This window comes from Oncorhynchus kisutch, linkage group LG10 (genome assembly GCF_002021735.2).
Source record: "Oncorhynchus kisutch isolate 150728-3 linkage group LG10, Okis_V2, whole genome shotgun sequence".
Taxonomy (NCBI): Eukaryota; Metazoa; Chordata; class Actinopteri; order Salmoniformes; family Salmonidae; genus Oncorhynchus; species Oncorhynchus kisutch.
Window position 1 is genome coordinate 39,572,419 of NC_034183.2, and position 21,748 is coordinate 39,594,166.

At 48.9% G+C, this 21,748-nt stretch overlaps 1 protein-coding gene and 1 long non-coding RNA gene across 2 annotated transcripts in view; both read right to left on the bottom strand.

Annotated features, from left to right (window-relative positions):
- Positions 1-21,748, bottom strand: part of LOC109897220 (VWFA and cache domain-containing protein 1) — a 99,429-nt gene that overhangs the window by 20,145 nt on the left and 57,536 nt on the right. Inside the window, exons 7-13 of the mRNA XM_031833663.1 lie at positions 21,492-21,708; positions 21,106-21,255; positions 18,153-18,386; positions 17,478-17,627; positions 15,571-15,694; positions 15,295-15,313; positions 146-244 (exon numbers count right to left, since the gene is read on the bottom strand). Of these exons, the coding sequence (XP_031689523.1) occupies positions 146-244; positions 15,295-15,313; positions 15,571-15,694; positions 17,478-17,627; positions 18,153-18,386; positions 21,106-21,255; positions 21,492-21,708 (993 nt within the window). The remainder of the gene's footprint in view (positions 1-145; positions 245-15,294; positions 15,314-15,570; positions 15,695-17,477; positions 17,628-18,152; positions 18,387-21,105; positions 21,256-21,491; positions 21,709-21,748) is intronic.
- Positions 6,522-14,338, bottom strand: LOC116375827 (uncharacterized). Its single transcript, XR_004211227.1, has 4 exons — positions 14,231-14,338; positions 9,424-9,549; positions 6,961-7,105; positions 6,522-6,722 (listed from the first exon to the last, which is right to left on the bottom strand). It is a non-coding gene; the product is annotated as an uncharacterized LOC116375827 (long non-coding RNA).

The following is a 21,748-nucleotide window of genomic DNA, read 5'->3' on the forward strand; positions in this document are numbered from 1 at the left end:
GAGAGAGAGAGAGAGAGAGAGAGAGAGAGAGAGAGAGAGAGGGACAGAGGGACAGAGGGGAGAGAAGAGAGAGCTCTAGCGAGGAGATACACAGAGACAGAGTTCAACGGAGACTGCCGGTGAGCGAGGGGCGGGTGCATCGTACCAGTTTCCATGCGTAGCTGACGTTGTAGGCCTCCCTGCTGGGGTCTCGTAGCCGGTTGGTGTGCCAGGACAGAGAGGAGTTGGTGGGCACAGCTATCACCTGATGCCCAGGGGCAGACTGGAGTTGACACAGGGAAGCAGGAGGGTTAGCAACAACAATTAATACTGTTCGTACGATAACACCGAGCGTGAATTGCAGTACATTCAAAAAAAAATTAAAAACACCCCTGATTACAATTATGTAAATAAAGATTGCAATAGCAGAGAGGGGGATGAAAAGGCATCCAACTACATTAGTAGCCCACCTCGAGTTTCCAGCATCTACACAAAACTGGTGAAACCGCACCTCTCGGTCATAGGCCCCCTAAACCCTAACTCACCGGAGTATGTTGTCCCGTACTACGGGAACCCTGGGATGTTTTCATAGTGGATGATGTCAGTGTGCAGTGGAGGCTCGGTCATCAGGTAGGGCCGTGTGAGGGACGGGTTGCATCAGGGTTGTAACCTGGGTAACCAAAACAACGGCCAGAACAGCGGTGTCAGGGGATCTTCACAGGATCGAAACCCGCCTTACCCAGGGGCGAGCTACTGCTCCCTAACCATTCTCCAGGCAGGCACCAGTGAGCTCAGAGCAGCTAGTAAACAGTAAGCTATGGAAGAGTGAGAGCCCCTTAGGAGGGGGGAGGGAATGAGGGGGCGGGTTGTACTTTAATGAGGGTGTAAACCAACGGCTTGGCCCAGCGCCAGTTCTACGGCTGTCTGTTTCTAGCAGCCAGCCGGAGGGAGCAGGTTCTCTCTGACAGAGAGAGAGAGAGAGACAGAGAGACAGACAGAGACAGGACAGAGAGATGAAGAGGAAAGATGAAAGAGAGATGAAGGTGAGAGGGGGGAGAAAGAGCTGAAGGTGAGAGGGGGGAGAAAGAAGAGATGAAGGAGAAGGGGGGGAGAAGAGATGAAGGAGAAGGGGAGAAGCAGAACAGAGATGAAGGAGAAGGGGGGGGAGAAAGAGATGCAGGAGAAGGGGGGAGAAGAAAGAGAGAAGGAAGGGGGAGAAAGAGATGACGGCGAGGGGGGGAGAAAGAGATGAAGGAGAGGGGGTGGGAGAAAGAGAGAAGAGATGAAGGACGAGGGGGGGGAGAAAGGAGATGAAGGAGAAGGGGGGGAGAGAGAGTGATTGAACGGGGGGGGGAAAGAGCTGCATGAATGGTGAGTTGAAAGAGATGAAGGAGACGGGGGGGGGGGGAAGAGGCTCGAAGGAGAGGGGGGGGGGGGAAGAGATGAAGGAGAGGGGGGAGGAGAAAGAGATGAAGGAGAGGGGGGGAGAAAGAGATGAAGGAGAGGGGGGGAGAAAGAGATGACGGAGAGGGGGGAGAAGAGATGAAGGAGAGGGGGGGAGAAAGAGATGAAGGAGAGGGGGGGAGAAAGAGATGAAGAAGAGGGGGGGATGAGAGGAGAATCATTACCTCCACACTATAAAAGTCAATTTAACATTACAGCATCATTCTCCACGGAACTGTTTACCTTCATGTCTAATTATGTGGCCCTGTTAGTCAGAACACACCTAACTACTTTAATAGCTCATTAATCATGGCTGTGTAATAACAGTGTGTAATAAGTACCATGTGCACAAGCCGTCATCCGACACATACCATGACGATACAATACTGCCAGCCATTCAGATGTTAGCAAAAACCTAACCTTCGCTAGCCAGCCACGGAAAAGTCCTCCTTTATGCAGCCGTTGGTGACACTCGGCCTCTCTAAAGGCGAGCCTAAAATGAGTGGCAGAGAAGTAGCGAGCCAAAACTCCACCTCTTGCCCCTGACTCAGTCGCTCTCTCCCTGTGTGAACAGAACCACTGTTACCCTGGACAGCCCTGCCCTGCTGTGGTGATGTCACCTCGCGGCTGTCAGTGGGTCTGTCAGTCTTGGCCGTGTGTGACAGCCAGGTAGTTCCCCTCAATGGGGTGTAAATTTAATGACTTTCCCTCTGAGGCCTGCTGACCATGTCTCACTCAGACCACCACGTTCATATCCTACTGCGACTCCCAGTCAGTCAGGGCTCTGAAGAGCCACAGACATCTGTCCTGGGATGACTAGTGGGCTGAGACAGGACTTGCCAATGGAACCTGTTCTCCAGGAGAATAATTGCTCCAGTTGGAGTTGTACTAACTGCACACCAGGTTTTTCTGAGCCTATGCAGAAGGTGTGTGTGTGTGGTGTGTGTGTGTGTGGTGTGTGTGTGCGCGAAGGTACTCGTCGCCCGACAAAACAAGAAATAATAAAAGACAAGAACACAAACATAAAGTACAATGTCAGTAGAAGAAAGATAATAGTTAAGGTACCTTTGTTGTCTATGAGGAAGGTGTGTAGGAGGCCAAGGAATCCTGGTGGTAGGGTGACGTCCTCTAGAATGTAGGCCAGGTTCACGTCTACTCCCACCACGCCTAGCAACAGGTTGCCAAAGTAACATGGCCGGCTCGCCGTCATGATGAAACCTGCAGGGTGGAAGACACGGATAGTTAAACAACCGCACTGATTTATCACCGAGAGCTGAAAATCTATCTGATTCTGTTCATAATCCTTCTTTACCACTGATCAGCAGCTCACTCTACCATAGCTCCATTATGTGCACGTAAGAGCACATCTGGTCCCAGACCAGTTTTTTAGGTCCCCAACTATAAGCAAAAAAATTACAACGGCCATTTTTTAAATTTAACTTAACGGAAACTGGCCCAGGACCAGTTGTTAGCAACCCCCGTCTCACATGGGGCCCTGGTAGGACAGGCCAAAGCAGAAACAGTTCTAGCATATATTTGTTAACACAGATTTAGGATCAGATCACTGTACCCTAGCTCTAACCTTAACCATAATGACCCTAACAGTAAGACTGGCCCTGGGTCAGTATATAAACCCACAGTCTCCCACCACAGTCAATCATGCGCTTGGGGGGTCAGATTTTATTAAACCAAACATTAACAGTGAGCCACTAAAACAAACTGATCTAGGACCAGTTGCTAACCCACCGTCTCCCATGGCGTCCTGGTATGACAGGCTGAAGCGGGCCAGGTCTATCATGCGGTTGGGCAGGTTGATGTAGAAGCGTCCCACGGTGGTCTCCAGATTACTGAGCTGGTTCAGGACCATCATGCTCCTTTCACCACCGGCAGCGCCGAGCGGTCGGGCACGCCGTACTTCAGCGAGTTCTGCTCCGCCAGGTCACGCAGGAACGCCCAGCTCCTTCAGACCGGTCACGCCCTCTGTGGAGAAGGGGGGAAGAGAGATTTTGATCATTTTGCGGCTACCTGACTCAAAGCGATACGATTCGCTGTATGATACTGACACACCTGTGTGTCAGGAAAATAACCTCACACTCAACGTCAACAAAACTAAGGAAATGATTGTGGACTTCAGGAAACAGCAGAGGGAACACCCCCTATCCACATCGATGGAACAGTAGTGGAGAGGGTAGTAAGTTTTAAGTTCCTCGGCATACACATCACAGACAAACTGAATTGGTCCACCCACACAGACAGCATCGTGAAGAAGGCGCAGCAGCGCCTCTTCAACTTCAGGAGGCTGAAGAAATTCGGCTTGTCACTCACAAACTTCACTAGATGCACAATCGAGAGCATCCTGGGCGAGCGAGTATCACCGCCTGGTACGGCAACTGCTCCGCCCACAACCGTAAGGCTCTCCAGAGGGTAGTGCGGTCTGCACAACGCATCATTGGGGATAAACTACCTGCCCTCCAGGACACCTACACCACCCGATGTTACAGAAGGCCATAAAGATCTTCAAGGACAACAACCTACCGAGCCACTGCCTGTTCACCCCGCTATCATCCAGAAGGCGAGGTCAGTACAGGTGCATCAAAGCTGGGACCGAGAGACTGAAAATAAGCTTCTATCTCAAGGCCATCAGACTGTTAAACAGCCACCACTAACATTGAGTGGCTGCTGCCAACACACTGACAATGACACTGACTCAACTCCAGCCACTTTAATAATGGGAATTGATGGGAAATGATGTAAAATATATCACTAGCCACTTTAAACAATGCTACCTAATATAATGTTTACATACCCTACACTATTCATCTCATATGTATACGTATATACTGTACTCTATATCATCTACTGCATCTTTATGTAATACATGTATCACTAGCCACTTTAACTATGCCACTTTGTTTACATACTCATCTCATATGTATATACTGTACTCGATACCATCTACTGTATCTTGCCTATGCCGCTCTGTACCATCACTCATTCATATATCTTATGTACATATTCTTTATCCCCCTACACTTGTGTATAAGACAGTAGTTTGGAATTGTTAGTTAGATTACTTGTTGGTTATTACTGCATTGTCGGAACTAGAAGCACAAGCATTTCACTACACTCGCATTAACATCTGCTAACCATGTGTATGTGACAAATACAATTTGATCTGATTTGATTTGACACCTACTCGCTCATCCCGGTCGTTCTCACTGGGGGCATAAAAAGCAGCCACTTAGGAGATCCTCCTGAATGTGTTGACGTCGACGTAGGAGAAGCGTGCGTAAGTCCCCCAGGCATATTCCTTTACCATAGAGGACACACTAGAATGACCTCTCCAACATGGCTGGCCCGACAGCTGTCACTGGGCACATTTGACAGGGTTTAATGTGGAACGCATGCCAGCCATTTCACCGATTATTTCACCTATTACCGCCTATTGCATACAGCCCTAGTCTGATCAGATGATAGGAGGTGAAAGGATTCAAGTCGATACAGCCAGGCGTGTGTGGACCGCAGGGTCAGACTGGACGTCAGAGCCAGCTTGGTCGTAGAGGAACATTTGGCGTTCTCTGTAAACTCCACGAAAATAATCGGTGGCCGATTTGACTGGTTACTGTTAAAAGCATAAATCATTCTCCTGTTTTTTTTCTCTTCTCTCTCGTATCTGACAGGGCATTTGAGAGAGATTGAGTCGGTCCGTGATGCACATCTGGCAACAGAGACCGTAAAGTATTATTAGATGGCAACAGAGCAGTAACAGCCCATTTCCTCAACATTTCCCTTTCCAGCCATTTGGCCCTTCTGGTTCTAGCATCTCGTCGACACACATGCACCCACTAAGTTCAAACGTCAGAGTTGATGCGGGAGAAAAGGCCATAGATCACCTTTTGACAATCAACAGCTCACATCTAGACACATGGACCTCTATCGACTGATTACAGTCGCCTGCGGTACACAAACAAGAGCTTTCTGCATACAACGCTACTCAACTTAGCACAATTGTATATTTCCCAATCCTTTTCAGCGCCTACCCTTTTAAACAAGCAGCGCTTGACTGTCACACACACACACAACCACACACTCTCCCTTTGAAGTCTTTAGACTCGAGGCTCTCTCCGAGTCTCTCGTTTAAATTTCCTCATGAAAAAAGTATTTGTGCTAATTCCAGACTAATGCAGGCCCTGGGGGGTCTCTCTGTGTCGGACGTGGACTGAAGGACGAGGAGAAGTGGAGGGGGGGGAGAGACGGGTAAAAGAGAGGGACAATAGAGAGGGGGGAGGTGGACACATCACAGACCACTGCAGAGAAAACAAAAAGCCCTTTGAGGTTCCTGAGCACCTCTTCAGTCCACACTCCCCCCATTCACCCAGCCCCCTCCCATATGACACATCCATCCCAACCCCCCCCCATCACACCTTCCTCCTCCCCCATCCAGGTGGCTGGGTAGGTCCAGCAATAGCACCCATGACACAAACATCTACTACTGATCATGAATTGGTACATTGGTCACATTACAAAACATACTGGATTCTGAATTCCAATTGTAAAACCACCCGTGACACGTTCAGTCATAACCATGACATGTCCTTTTCTCTTGACTGAGCGAATCTCGATGTGATTTTCTGACCGTAGACGAGCGCGATTTCGACCACAGGCCGACCGTGTGTGGGGGGGGAGGGTTCCTACCGTTCATGAGGGCGTAGGTAGGTGAGGATCATGACTGAGTTGTTGAGGTGACGGTTCTCCTCTTTGACCACGCGCAGGGTGTCCCTCTTCTCGTGCTCCGACGCGTCTCGGGACGTGATGCCAGACGACAGGTAGATGATCACCATGTCCGTATCTGACAGGTACACACACAAAATAAAGTAATTACACACTTCCTTGTTCATGAACCCTTCAACTCACAAATTCTTGAACTCGAGTCACATTTATTTCAACCATTTTTAAATATATTTTTTTACAAATACATTGCCACAAGTGTTGAAAAATAACAAATTGCCATTTCCTATAGAACAAGCCAGCGGCATCAGTGGCCAGTGCTAAAGACTGCATTTCCCATGGTGCCCTGTTCTTACTGGTGAGTTGCGGGTGATATTGCTGGTGTTCCGGAGCAGCTGGAAGGCCTTTTGGAAGCCCAGTGCGTGCAGGGTAGGACTGTCGGAAGCCTTGAGGTTGTTGACGAAGGTGCTCATCTTCCTCTTGGTCTCGCTGGTGGCAGGAGACAGGTAGCTCTTATAGCACGGGTCCAGTGAACAGGACCGCACCGCCTCCGCTGAGGACAGGATCGAGACCTGGGGGGGGGGGGGGGGGGGAACAAAGACGGACACGCACTTTAGCCTCATCGCAGATGCATTCGAACGACAGAAACGACAACTTCTGGGATCATGATTGTCATCAATGGGCATACGTAGTTCTTAGTGTCAGAGGGAGAGGAGAACGAATATGCATGACTTGTCAGGGGGGCAAAGGGGAATTGGGGCAGGGCAGGAAGTTAGGGATGTGTAATCAAATCAGAAGAGTGCTCATCACCTTGTCATGTTCGTCTACGGAGCTGAGGACGACGAGCGCAGCGTCTCTGGCGATCTGCAGCTGTGTGTCTGTAATGGTCACGCCGTGATCGATGATCACCACGATGTGTTTCGATTGGGGCCGCACCGCCGACACGTACACTGGCCTGCGAGAACACACACATGGCACACATATACACGCGATGAGGACACACATGGCATACACACACGCCACACATACCCGTACACACAAATCTGACACACACACACACAACACAATCCCACTCAAAAACATACACAAACACAATAATCTGTTTAGAATGGTAGTTTATTGACACCAGACAACATTCTCCCATTGTTACCAGCCTGGGGGCAGACACTATCCTGCTCTTATATCCCCACTGCTTCATGGTGGCCTGAGCTGAACCCGAAAGTTCCCAGGGCTGTCCCCTCTACCTCCGGCTGCCCTGAGCCCTCCGCACACTGTTTTCACAAGAGATCCACTTCCCAGGACTACTGTTGCTTTTGGGAGGCACCGCCAACGCCTTTCCAATCATCACCACCCTTTTGTCAAGCTCCCTATTGCCAAACCTGTGTGTGTTGGACAAACCTAGTCTGGAGTTGAAGTGACCGAAAGGCATCGGTTGTCTTTTCCTATTAAAAGAAGCTACGTGTAGATTTGTTTTGCATTGTAATTGCTAAAAATGTCCATAGTATATCTGCAGTAATAGTGGAATGATCGTGTTTCCCCATTTTTATGGCGTGTGTGTGTGTTTTGGGCCCATACAAAGTCGTATTCTGATTACGCAGCCTTCCTTTTTCACAACAAAAGACAGTCCGCCCGTCTTCTACCGTCAAATGGGTAGGCTGCACCCTCCCTCTTTCCCCATCAGCGTCACTCAGGGTGCTGGTCATCTCCTCCCAAGCAGAATCAACAACGGCTGATTTGGGCAGTAGATTACGCTCTGGTTGCTAAAATGTTAAAATCTCTACTAAAATGTAAAATGTTTCCCCAATTTCAGTTTGTGACAGAAATCAAGCAAACATATGCGTAGGGAATCATTGTACCATCTAAGTTGACAATAGTCTGATGGGTGACAAGATTAGCTATTGTCAAATTGAGAATGAAGAGACTGATGACCAGCGCAGCGTGCACCGGCGAAGGGAACGATTGCAATACCCTACAGGAAAGAGCAGATTCTAGGGTAAACGAATTCACCTTGTTCTCCCAAACAACTCTCGAAATTGTGAGGATGTGCTGAGTTTCAAAATAGGACTTTTTCCTGGAATAAACGCGTCTCGGCGAGTTCCTCGTACTGGCGACAATCAGCAACAGCCTTTATTTAATTCTGTTATATTCCATTATATTCTTACTGTAAAATATGTGTGTTGACAGTAGTCGGTCAGGGGAATATAGTCGCGCCAGGTCTGCTAAATGAACAAGTTGATTTCACTGGAATGACAAAGCCATATAGCCTTGGCTATGAAGCGCAGACAAATACAACTCAAAACAAGCTCTTTTGGTATTTTGAAATAAATGGTATTTTTATGACTTTTCTGAACAAAATACGAATAGATTTCTTTGCGATTGTGTATATTCAAATGTTAGATTGGCTGCTGTGTGGTACTCGTCGAGGCCCTGCTATTCTGCTGTTAAATATGCATATGTCATTTTGACCTTTTAGGTAGGAATGCTCAGAATGTCTTTAGCAAAACTTTGAAACAAATATCATAGAGTGTAAAATACACTCAGGGAAAGGTGGGTTCAAGGTTTTTATTGAAATGAAGATATTGAAATTGCAAAATTTAAAGACGGTCAGAATAACAGTCTTGGCGGTTCTTGTCTTTAGTCCACATTTGTCTTTGTAGCCAGCCAGGGTGAGGGCGACCTCATTTTTCTCATAGCTGAACGCCAGCTGGCTGGTTGCGAGACACTGGCCTTTGAGTATGTGGGGAGAGAAGAGAGAGAGCGAGAGACCGACAGAGACACAAGAGAGAAGTGAAAGATGTCTTTCACCAGCCAATGCCAGAGAAACCACAACAGTTGGTGAGAGATTCCAGTGGTCTTCACTGGTCTCAGAACACATTCCTGCCCGGGGCATCAAGGGCATTTGTGGTCAGGGAGTCTGTCTGTCTCAAGAGAGGAGAGGAAACCCCAACAACCCAAGAGCAGAGGATAAATATTTATTTATGTGTCCTTTCACTGCGCCACACAGGAACAAAGGAGAGGGAGGAGGTGGAATAGAAGAAGAAGTGCTTTTCTGTTTCCTCTTTGCCTAGGAGGTCACCATCTTGGAGAGTCGAGAGCAATATCCTTGATGTGGCCCAGCAAAAAGTTAAAATGTGTGAGGAATGTGCAGTCAGTGAGGATTTACTGTTACAATAATGACTCCATTCTTGCCTGTGTGCTTTGGGCTAGTTGACTGTGCTGTTTCTCTGAGTGATGCTGTGTGATAGTGTTGCTGGTCTGCTAGCGTGACAGTACCTGCAGCGGTGCTCGTAGTTGCCCTTGCAGTGGAACTTGTGGGCGGGGAACACAGTGAAGATGCCCTCCTCTGAGCTGAAGTACTGCCATTTGATGCCCGGGTGGACTTCAGGTTATCTGCCAACACTACAGAGGAGAGAGGAGCAGAGAGAGAGAGGTCAGTTTTGTAAAACGGTAGATAGGATTAATACTCAGAGATCCTGAGAGGTCAGTTTTGTAAAACGGTAGGTAGGATTAATACTCAGAGATCCTGAGAGAGAGGTCAGTTTTGTAAAACGGTAGGTAGGATTAATACTCAGAGATCCTGAGAGAGCACAAGAGCAATCCTGAGAGAGAGCCATCCTGAGAGAGAGCCATCCTGAGAGAGAGAGAGAGAGAGAGAGCATGCGAGCGAGAGATCCTGAGAGAGCACGAGAGCAATCCTGAGAGAGAGCCATCCTGAGAGAGAGCCATCCTGAGAGAGAGCCATCCTGAGAGAGAGCCATCCTGAGAGAGAGCCATCCTGAGAGAGAGCCATCCTGAGAGAGAGCCATCCTGAGAGAGAGAGCGCGAGCGAGCGAGATCCTGAGAGAGAGAGGTAGGGTTGATACAGTGCAGAGGGAGGGAATATTCTGGGAGATGAAGTATTGCGAAACAAAGAAAAGAGCTCCTTACAGGTCTATCATTTCTCTCTCCTTCACCCAATCTTTAAAATGAATGATCCTACGGGGGGGGTATTCATTCTAGTCTCTCAGACACCAGTCAGAGCCCACTGGTAGATGGCGAAGCTTTCCATATCTCCTCTAGTCTGTGTGTGAAAGGTGAGAGCGAGCTCACATCCTATAAGGCCCCGCATAAACTCAAATTCCCAGGGTGCATGTGTCCCACTAGATATCAGACTAAACCGCTTATTCCTGTTGTATAACCGAGACGGTTTTTAATCGTTTCACTAGTGTGTGCTCTTAGTAGTCATACAAGGCGCCGTTGGCATGCAACACACGACAACACAAGGTCTAGCTATTTTAAGCCAAACCTTCCCGCTCAGAGCATCAACAAAAAGTGATTTTAAATAGATACAGAGAATTTAAGATTTCCAACTAGCAACAGATAAAGGCTGACATAATACCAACTTTTACTGGTTCGTTGTACTGCTGCACTGCAGGCTGATATAACGGCAGCATCTGCCAGGGAACAGGGCCAAAGTGGCCGTCTAAACAAACAGACTTATTGGGTCAGAGGAGACGGCAGAATCTTCAGAGAGATCAGATCACAAACCCTGCAGCTTCCTCTCTGGGGGGAGGAGAGAGAAAGAGAGGAGAGCGGGAGAGACACAAATAGAGCCAGATTCCTGAACCCGTGTCCAGTGGCGTAAAGTACTTAAGTAAAAAATACTTTCAAGTACTACTTACGTAGTTTTTTTTGGTATCTGTACTTCACTTTGAAAAAATATGCTTATATACTTATATATACTTTGTTACATTCCTAAAGAAAATGTAGTTTTTACTCCATACATTTTCCCTGACATGTAAAAGTACTACGTTTTGAATGCTTAGCAGGACAGGAACATGGTCCAATTCACACAATCATCAAGAGAACATCCCTGGTCATCTACTGCCTCTGATCTGGCGGACTCACTAAACACAAATGCGTGTTGTGTAAATTATGTCTGAGTGTTGGAGAGTACCCCTGGCTATCCTCACATTTAAAAACAAGAAAGTTTGCTTTAATACAAGAAATTTGAAATGATTTACAATTTTACTTTTGATACTTAAGTACATTTTATCAATTACATTCACTTTTGACACTTAAGTATATTTCAAAACAAATACTTTTAGACTTCTACTCAAGTAGTATTTTACTGGGTGACTTTCACTTTTACTTGAGTCATTTTCTATTAGTATCTTTACTTTTACTCAAGTATGACAATTGGGTACTTTTTCCACAAATGCCCATGTCAACAAAAACATGTGTGTGTGTGTGTGTGTGTGTGTGTGTGTGTGTGTGTGTGTGTGTCAAGTACGCACTTTAAGATAGATAACCACAAACATGTCACCGTTGAAAGCATTTAGCCGCGCTACCTTATAAAAGACAGGCATGTCAACAACACTACCCGTACAGAGTCAACAACATGAACACACAGTACCCGATACACAGACCAACACCACACTCTCCACTACCCGTACAGAGTCAACAACATGAACACACAGTACCCGATACACAGACCAACACCACACTCTCCACTACAACACTAACCGTACAGAGTCAACAACATGAACACACAGTACCGGATACACAGACCAACACCACACTCTCCACTACAACACTAACCGTACAGAGTCAACAACATGAACACACAGTACCCGATACACAGACCAACACCACACTCTCCACTACAACATGCTAGGACACGGGAATGGATACGGGTTAGCGGCACGCTAGGATTTCCTACGGCGGCGGTTACTGAGCAGAGGCGCGCCAGCATGCCATACATCTGCGCTCTAGGCCACTTCATCCATCTCCAGGCCTGGTATAAAACAGGAACCACTTGGGATGTTGACCGTCTATAAAAGAGAGTGTATACATCGGCTCGGCTGCCAGCTCTTAATCCCGCCACCAGTGTTTTAGAAAACACTAGAACCACATAGACGACAGGCTGAGGGAGCGCCGCTTCCTCTAACCCCCTCCATCCGCACTCATTACTCAATCACACTTCCCATTCCCTGCTCCCCTCCTCACAGCTCACTGACACTTTGGCTAAGTGCAGAGGGGTTAATGTGTCCACTGGGCGGGGGGTTGGGGGAAACTAACCACACTCGCATCGCAGCAGTGCCCGGAGCGACGTGGGAACCTCCACCGAGAAAGGCCCGTGTGTCAGAGGAGATGAGGAGAACAAGAACCAGAAGGAAAGGACGAGTCCCAGGGAGAAACCAGATGTGAAACATCACCCAACACTTCTTCGTATTGACTACAACCGGTGCCATCGCTCACCTCTTCCTGCCCTCATTTATTCGCTCCCTTCTCTTGCTCCCCCCCCCCCAGTCATTTATTCACTCCCTTCTCTTGCCCCCCCCAGTCATTTATTCGCTCCCTTCTCTTGCCCCCCCCCCAGTCATTTATTCGCTCCCTTCTCTTGCCCCCCCCCCAGTCATTTATTCGCTCCCTTCTCTTGCCCCCCCCCCCAGTCATTTATTCGCTCCCTTCTCTTGCCCCCCCCCCAGTCATTTATTCGCTCCTTCTCTTGCCCCCCCCCCAGTCATTTATTCGCTCCCTCTCTTGCCCCCCCCCCCAGTCATTTATTCGCTCCCTTCTCTTGCCCCCCCCCCAGTCATTTATTCGCTCCCTCTCTGCCCCCCCCCCCCCCCCAGTCATTTATTCGCTCCCTTCTCTTGTCCCACCCCCCCCAGTCATTTATTCGCTCCCTTCTCTTGCCCCCCCCCCCCCCCCCCCACCCCCCCCCCCCTCCCCCCCTCCCCCCCCAGTCCCTGCTCGCTCCCCTTCCTCTCCGATAATCTGTCGTTTCCTCCTCTTTGCCTCTCGCACCCCAACCGTCTCTCTTTCCTCTATTACAGTCTTGGTCCTCTCTCGCTCCTAACCATCCTCACAGTCCTCCTCTGGGTAATCTGCCTGCTCCTCCTCCTCCTCCTGGTTGTTTAGACTGGGTCCAGACAAATGGGGGACGATGAATGCTAGAGGCTTGAGATCAAGACAGCCTGAGAAATGGAGGCCTGGTGGTAACATGAACTCCTGATGGCTGCCTTGGGAAAATAAACTCTGGGGGGGGGGGGGGGGGGTGACGATGGTGACGATGAATCATCCTAATCTGCTCAGAGGTGGAGCGGCCGTGAATTTGGACGGAGAAGGGTGCGAGAGACGAGGAGGCAGGTAAGAGAAGGGGGCTGTTAAAGAGTTTCTACAGTCCTAACAGAGGAAGGGTTAGTGTGGTGTGAGAGAGCGGTTGGCTTTGCCAGTGTTCCACACCGAGACCGAAAAAAGAAATGACCATTAAGCGAGAGTGGGATTAGAAGTAGAAAATAATTGAGGCAAACGCTGCAGCTGCTTCAGTACAGTCGGCAATGGTCATAAAACTAACATAACGTCTAACCGCAATCATAGCGCTCGTCGTTGTTTGTTTGGAGTGTGGATGTCGACGGGGAGTGTTCAGGTGCCGAGGTAAAAATGTATGACGTCAATCACGTCCGGGTATGATTTAGAGTGATTGGCTAACGGCGGTGCAACAGGGGCATATGGCAAGGCTCGACAAAGCCTCCTGGTGTAGAATGATTTGTTCATTTTTTAAACATGCTCTTACTGAATGGAGAAGCAGAACAGAGATCGAGGGAGGGGGAAAATGCAATTAAACAAAATCACTATTCTTCAATCAAAAGAGAGAGAGTGGGAGAAAGAGGGGAGAGAGAGTGGGGAGAAAGAGGAGGGGAGAGAGTAGGAAGAGAGAGGGCGTAGGAGCAAGGAAGAACACAAAGTGGTTTAATAACGTGTGAAACAGGCATAGTTCATTATTTCCATCTGGGTCCTTTTCCTTTAAAGATTGAACGATATGGTGAGGAATATTCACTTCTACGGCTGCTGTTGTCATGGCAATTGTTCGCAAGCAAGGCCATGGCTGTCCATGTAAGAGGTGAAGACTGCTAGATGAATGGTGGGTTAGAAGGCTCAGGGGGGAGTGGGGGGGGGGCTTATTGTGGCCTTGTGTCTCAATCGGGACATATAGGAGATAAGCATGATGAAACATGGTGAACATGATGAAGGGGGGTTGGGGGGGTGGTGGTAAGAGTGTGGTAGTGGTAGGTAGGGGTAGAAGGTGACCCACCTGAGTTGAGGTCCCGTCCAGGGTTAAAGGCTCGACTGTTGACGGTGGGGGACAGCCGGTCACAGCAGATGGTCTTGGACACGTTGGTGTTGAAGTTACCGTCGAACCTGAATCGAGACAGAACACATCACATTACGACGGCACCACTGCAGAGTAGATTTAAACTGATCTCCCATAGAAGTAAATATATTCTCAGAAACAGCAGGGCTGGAGGGAGATGCAGAGAGGTAATGAAAAAGGAAAGGAGTGGGACATCAGGAGAGGACGGAATCAGGAAATACATAGTGCTGATGGAAACAGTAGCAACCATCTCAATGATGCCCATGCTGTGTGTGTGGTGGGGGGGGGGGTCCTCTAAGCCCTGTCGATCCCCTATCACGGCATTACAAGGAGTTGGGCAGCCCCCTGGTACCTCCACGCAGTCATAGCAGCTAGTCTCATAGCAGCTAGCTCCCAGAGTGCTCTCAGCTTCCCTAATGAAGAGCTGAGAGAGGGATGGGGAGACGAGAGGAGGAGAGGGGGGTCCTCAGGGGAGTAGCCTGCTCCACACTGCACCGCGGCTGGGTCGCTTTGATCCCGCACTCCCTTACCAGCTCCACTAAACCCGCGCCCTGCTGCCTCACATTCTGTCCTTCCTTGCACACAGGAAAACACAACCGGCCAGCGGTACCCGCTGACACACACAAATACGCAGCAAGCCGCTATCCTCTCCGAACGCACGTACACTCTCGCCTTCCTCTCTTCCTACTGCCCCCCCCCCCCCTCTCCAGAGCTTGAGAGAGTGCATTGATTGACAGCTGCTCTGATGTACCAGCTGCTTTGAACTTCAGACATTAAATTCCCATTAGGCTACATTCATTATTATTCCTTCCTACACTTTGCCACGCGGGGGCTAAGCAAAATGTTGCCGGATAAAAAATACATTTGCAAGCGCTTGAATTTGACATCAAAACCTGGAGAACGAGNAGTTCCATGCGTAGCTGACGTTGTAGGCCTCCCTGCTGGGGGTCTCGTAGCCGGTTGGTGTGCCAGGACAGAGAGGAGTTGGTGGGCACAGCTATCACCTGACTGCCCAGGGGCAGACTGGAGTGACACAGGGAGCAGGAGGGTTAGCAACAACAATTAATACTGTTCGTACGATAACACCGAGCGTGAATTGCAGTACATTCAAAAAAAAATAAAAACACCCCTGATTACAATATGTAAATAAAGATTGCAATAGCAGAGAGGGGATGAAAAGGCATCCAACTACATTAGTAGCCCACCTCGAGTTTCCAGCATCTACACAAAACTGGTGAAAACGCACCTCTCGGTCATAGGCCCCCTAAACCCTAACTCACCGGAGTATGTTGTCCCGTACTACGGGGAACCCTGGGATGTTTTCATAGTGGATGATGTCAGTGTGCAGTGGAGGCTCGGTCATCAGGTAGGGCCGTGTGAGGGACGGGTGCATCAGGGTGTAACCTGGGTAACCAAAAACAACGGCAGAACAGCGGTGTCAGGGGATCTTCACAGGATCGAAACCCGCCTTACCCCAGGGGCGAGCTACTGCTCCCTAACCATTCTCCAGGCAGGCACCAGTGAGCTCAGAGCAGCAGTAACAGTAAGCTATGGAAGAGTGAGAGCCCTTAGGAGGGGGGAGGGAATGAGGGGGAGGGGTTGTACTTTAATGAGGGTAAACAAACGGCTTGGCCCAGCGCCAGTTCTACGGCTGTCTGTTTCTAGCAGCCAGCCGGAGGGAGCAGGTTCTCTCTGACAGAGAGAGAGAGAGAGACAGAGAGACAGACAGAGACAGACAGAGAGATGAAGGAAAGATGAAAGAGAGATGAAGGTGAGAGGGGGGAGAAAGAGATGAAGGTGAGAGGGGGGTAGAAGGAAAGAGATGAAGGAGAAGGGGGGGGAGAAAGAGATGAAGGAGAAGGGGGGAGAAGAGATGAAGGAGAAGGGGGGGAGAAAGAAGAGTGAAGGAGAAGGGGGGAGAAAGAGATGAAGGAGGAGGGGGGAAGAGAGAAAGAGATGAAGGAGAGGGGGGGGAGAAAGAGATGAAGGGAGAGGGGGGGAGAAAGAGATGAAGGAGAAGGGGGGGAGAAGAGATGAACGAGGGGGGGGGTGAAGAGATGAAGGAGAGGGGGGGGGGGAAGAGATGAAGGAGAGGGGGGGGGGGGGGGAAGAGATGAAGGAGAGAGGGGGGGAGAAAGAGATGAAGGAGAGGGGGGGAGAAAGAGATGAAGGAGAGGGGGGGGAGAAAGAGATGAAGGAGAGGGGGGAGAAAGAGATTGAAGGAGAGGGGGGAGAAAGAGATGAAGGAGAGGGGGGAGAAAGAGATGAAGAAGAGGGGGGATGAGAGGAGAAATCATTACCTCCACACTATAACAGTCAATTAACATTACAGCATACATTCTCCACGGAACTGTTTACCTTCTGTCTAATTATGTGGCCTGTTAGTCAGAACACACCTAACTACTTTAATAGCTTCATTAATCATGGCTTGTGTAATAACAGTGTAATAAGTACCATGTTGCAACAAGCCGTCATCCGACAACATACCCATGACGATAACAATACTGCCAGCCATTCAGATTGTTAGCAAAAACCTAACCTTCGCTAGCCAGCCACGGAAACGTCCTCCTTTATGCAGCCGTTGGTGACACTCGGCCTCTCTAAAGGCGAGCCTAAAATGAGTGGCAGAGAAGTAGCGAGCCAAAACTCCACCTCTTGCCCCTGACTCAGTCGCTCTCTCCCTGTGTGAACAGAACCACTGTTACCCTGGACAGCCCTGCCCTGCTGTGGTGATGTCACCTCGCGGCCTGTCAGTGGGTCTGTCAGTCTGGCCGTGTGTGACAGCCAGGTAGTTCCCCTAATGGGGTGTAAATTTAATGACTTTCCCTCTGAGGCCTGCTGACCTGTCTCACTCAGACCACCACGTTCATATTCCTACTGGACCTCCCAGTCAGTCAGGGCTCTGAAGAGCCACAGACATCTGTCCTGGGATGACTAGTGGGCTGAGACAGGACTTGCCAATGGAACCTGTTCTCCAGGAGAATAATTGCTCCAGTTGGAGTTGTACTAACTGCACACCAGGTTTTTCTGAGCCTATGCAGAAGTGTGTGTGTGTGTGTGTGTGTGTGTGTGTGTGTGTGTGTGCGCGAGGTACTCGTCGCCCGACAAAACAAGAAATAATAAAAAGACAAGAACACAAACATAAAGTAAAATGTCAGTAGAATAGAAAGATAAATAGTTAAGGTACCTTTGTTGTCTATGAGGAAGGTGTAGGAGGCCAAGGAATCCTGGTGGTAGGTGACGTCCTCTAGAATGTAGGCCAGGTTCACGTCTACTCCCACCACGCCTAGCAACAGGTTGCCAAAGTAACATGGCCGGCTCGCCGTCATGATGAAACCTGCAGGGTGGAAGACACGGATAGTTAAACAACCGCACTGATTTATCACCGAGAGCTGAAAATCTATCTGATTCTGTTCATAAATCCTTCTTTACCACTGATCAGCAGCTCACTCTACCATAGCTCCATTATGTGCACGTAAGAGCACATCTGGTCCCAGACCAGTTTTTAGGTCCCCAACTATAAGCAAAAAAATTACAACGGCCATTTTTTAAATTTAACTTAACGGAAACTGGCCCAGGACCAGTTGTTAGCAACCCCCGTCTCACATGGGGCCCTGGTAGGACAGGCCAAAGCAGAACAGTTCTAGCATATATTTGTTAACACAGATTTAGGATCAGATCACTGTACCCTAGCTCTAACCTTAACCATAATGACCCTAACAGTAAGACTGGCCCTGGGTCAGTATATAAACCCACAGTCTCCCACCACAGTCAATCATGCGCTTGGGGGTCAGATTTTATAAACCAAACATTAACAGTGAGCCACTAAAACAAACTGATCTAGGACCAGTTGCTAACCCACCGTCTCCCATGGCGTCCTGGTATGACAGGCTGAAGCGGGCCAGGTCTATCATGCGGTTGGGCAGGTTGATGTAGAAGCGTCCCACGGTGGTCTCCAGATTACTGAGCTGGTTCAGGACCATCATGCTCCCTTTCACCACCGGCAGCGCCGAGCGGTCGGGCACGCCGTACTTCAGCGAGTTCTGCTCCGCCAGGTCACGCAGGAACGCCAGCTCCTTCAGACCGGTCACGCCCTCTGTGGAGAAGGGGGGAAGAGAGATTTTGATCATTTTGCGGCTACCTGACTCAAAGCGATACGATTCGCTGATACACTGACACACCTGTGTGTCAGGAAAATAACCTCACACTCAACGTCAACAAAACTAAGGAAATGATTGTGGACTTCAGGAAACAGCAGAGGGAACACCCCCCTATCCACATCGATGGAACAGTAGTGGAGAGGGTAGTAAGTTTTAAGTTCCTCGGCATACACATCACAGACAAACTGAATTGGTCCACCCACACAGACAGCATCGTGAAGAAGGCGCAGCAGCGCCTCTTCAACTTCAGGAGGCTGAAGAAATTCGGCTTGTCACTCACAAACTTCACTAGATGCACAATCGAGAGCATCCTGGCGGCGAGCTGTATCACCGCCTGGTACGGCAACTGCTCCGCCCACAACCGTAAGGCTCTCCAGAGGGTAGTGCGGTCTGCACAACGCATCATTGGGGATAAACTACCTGCCCTCCAGGACACCTACACCACCCGATGTTACAGGAAGGCCATAAAGATCTTCAAGGACAACAACCTACCGAGCCACTGCCTGTTCACCCCGCTATCATCCAGAAGGCGAGGTCAGTACAGGTGCATCAAAGCTGGGACCGAGAGACTGAAAAACAGCTTCTATCTCAAGGCCATCAGACTGTTAAACAGCCACCACTAACATTGAGTGGCTGCTGCCAACACACTGACAATGACACTGACTCAACTCCAGCCACTTTAATAATGGGAATTGATGGGAAATGATGTAAAATATATCACTAGCCACTTTAAACAATGCTACCTAATATAATGTTTACATACCCTACACTATTCATCTCATATGTATACGTATATACTGTACTCTATATCATCTACTGCATCTTTATGTAATACATGTATCACTAGCCACTTTAACTATGCCACTTTGTTTACATACTCATCTCATATGTATATACTGTACTCGATACCATCTACTGTATCTTGCCTATGCCGCTCTGTACCATCACTCATTCATATATCTTTATGTACATATTCTTTATCCCCCTACACTTGTGTGTATAAGACAGTAGTTTGGAATTGTTAGTTAGATTACTTGTTGGTTATTACTGCATTGTCGGAACTAGAAGCACAAGCATTTCACTACACTCGCATTAACATCTGCTAACCATGTGTATGTGACAAATACAATTTGATCTGATTTGATTTGACACCTACTCGCTCATCCCGGTCGTTCTCACTGGGGGCATAAAAAGCAGCCACTTAGGAGATCCTCCTGAATGTGTTGACGTCGACGTAGGAGAAGCGTGCGTAAGTCCCCCAGGCATATTCCTTTACCATAGAGGACACACTAGAATGACCTCTCCAACATGGCTGGCCCGACAGCTGTCACTGGGCACATTTGACAGGGTTTAATGTGGAACGCATGCCAGCCATTTCACCGATTATTTCACCTATTACCGCCTATTGCATACAGCCCTAGTCTGATCAGATGATAGGAGGTGAAAGGATTCAAGTCGATACAGCCAGGCGTGTGTGGACCGCAGGGTCAGACTGGACGTCAGAGCCAGCTTGGTCGTAGAGGAACATTTGGCGTTCTCTGTAAACTCCACGAAAATAATCGGTGGCCGATTTGACTGGTTACTGTTAAAAGCATAAATCATTCTCCTGTTTTTTTTTCTCTTCTCTCTCGTATCTGACAGGGCATTTGAGAGAGATTGAGTCGGTCCGTGATGCACATCTGGCAACAGAGACCGTAAAGTATTATTAGATGGCAACAGAGCAGTAACAGCCCATTTCCTCAACATTTCCCTTTCCAGCCATTTGGCCCTTCTGGTTCTAGCATCTCGTCGACACACATGCACCCACTAAGTTCAAACGTCAGAGTTGATGCGGGAGAAAAGGCCATAGATCACCTTTTGACAATCAACAGCTCACATCTAGACACATGGACCTCTATCGACTGATTACAGTCGCCTGCGGTACACAAACAAGAGCTTTCTGCATACAACGCTACTCAACTTAGCACAATTGTATATTTCCCAATCCTTTTCAGCGCCTACCCTTTTAAACAAGCAGCGCTTGACTGTCACACACACACACAACCACACACTCTCCCTTTGAAGTCTTTAGACTCGAGGCTCTCTCCGAGTCTCTCGTTTTAATTTCCTCATGAAAAAAGTATTTGTGCTAATTCCAGACTAATGCAGGCCCTGTGGTGGGGTCTCTCTGTGTCGGACGTGGACTGAAGGACGAGGAGAAGTGGAGGGGGGGAGAGACGGGTAAAAGAGAGGGACAATAGAGAGGGGGGAGGTGGACACATCACAGACACACTGCAGAAAACAAAAAGCCCTTTGAGGTTCCTGAGCACCTCTTCAGTCCACACTCCCCCCATTCACCCAGCCCCCTTCCCATATGACACATCCATCCCAACCCCCCCCCATCACACCTTCCTCCTCCCCCATCCAGGTGGCTGGGTAGGTCCAGCAATAGCACCCATGACACAAACATCTACTACTGATCATGAATTGGTACATTGGTCACATTACAAAACATACTGGATTCTGAATTCCAATTGTAAAACCACCCGTGACACGTTCAGTCATAACCATGACATGTCCTTTTCTCTTGACTGAGCGAATCTCGATGTGATTTTCTGACCGTAGACGAGCGCGATTTCGACCACAGGCCGACCGTGTGTGGGGGAGGGTTCCTACCGTTCATGAGGGCGTAGGTGAGGATCATGACTGAGTTGTTGAGGTGACGGTTCTCCTCTTTGACCACGCGCAGGGTGTCCCTCTTCTCGTGCTCCGACGCGTCTCGGGACGTGATGCCAGACGACAGGTAGATGATCACCATGTCCGTATCTGACAGGTACACACACAAAATAAAGTAATTACACACTTCCTTGTTCATGAACCCTTCAACTCACAAATTCTTGAACTCGAGTCACATTTATTTCAACCATTTTTTAAATATATTTTTTTACAAATACATTGCCACAAGTGTTGAAAAATAACAAATTGCCATTTCCTATAGAACAAGCCAGCGGCATCAGTGGCCAGTGCTAAAGACTGCATTTCCCATGGTGCCCTGTTCTTACTGGTGAGTTGGCGGGTGATATTGCTGGTGTTCCGGAGCAGCTGGAAGGCCTTTTGGAAGCCCAGTGCGTGCAGGGTAGGACTGTCGGAAGCCTTGAGGTTGTTGACGAAGGTGCTCATCTTCCTCTTGGTCTCGCTGGTGGCAGGAGACAGGTAGCTCTTATAGCACGGGTCCAGTGAACAGGACCGCACCGCCTCCGCTGAGGACAGGATCGAGACCTGGGGGGGGGGGGGGGGGGGAACAAAGACGGACACGCAC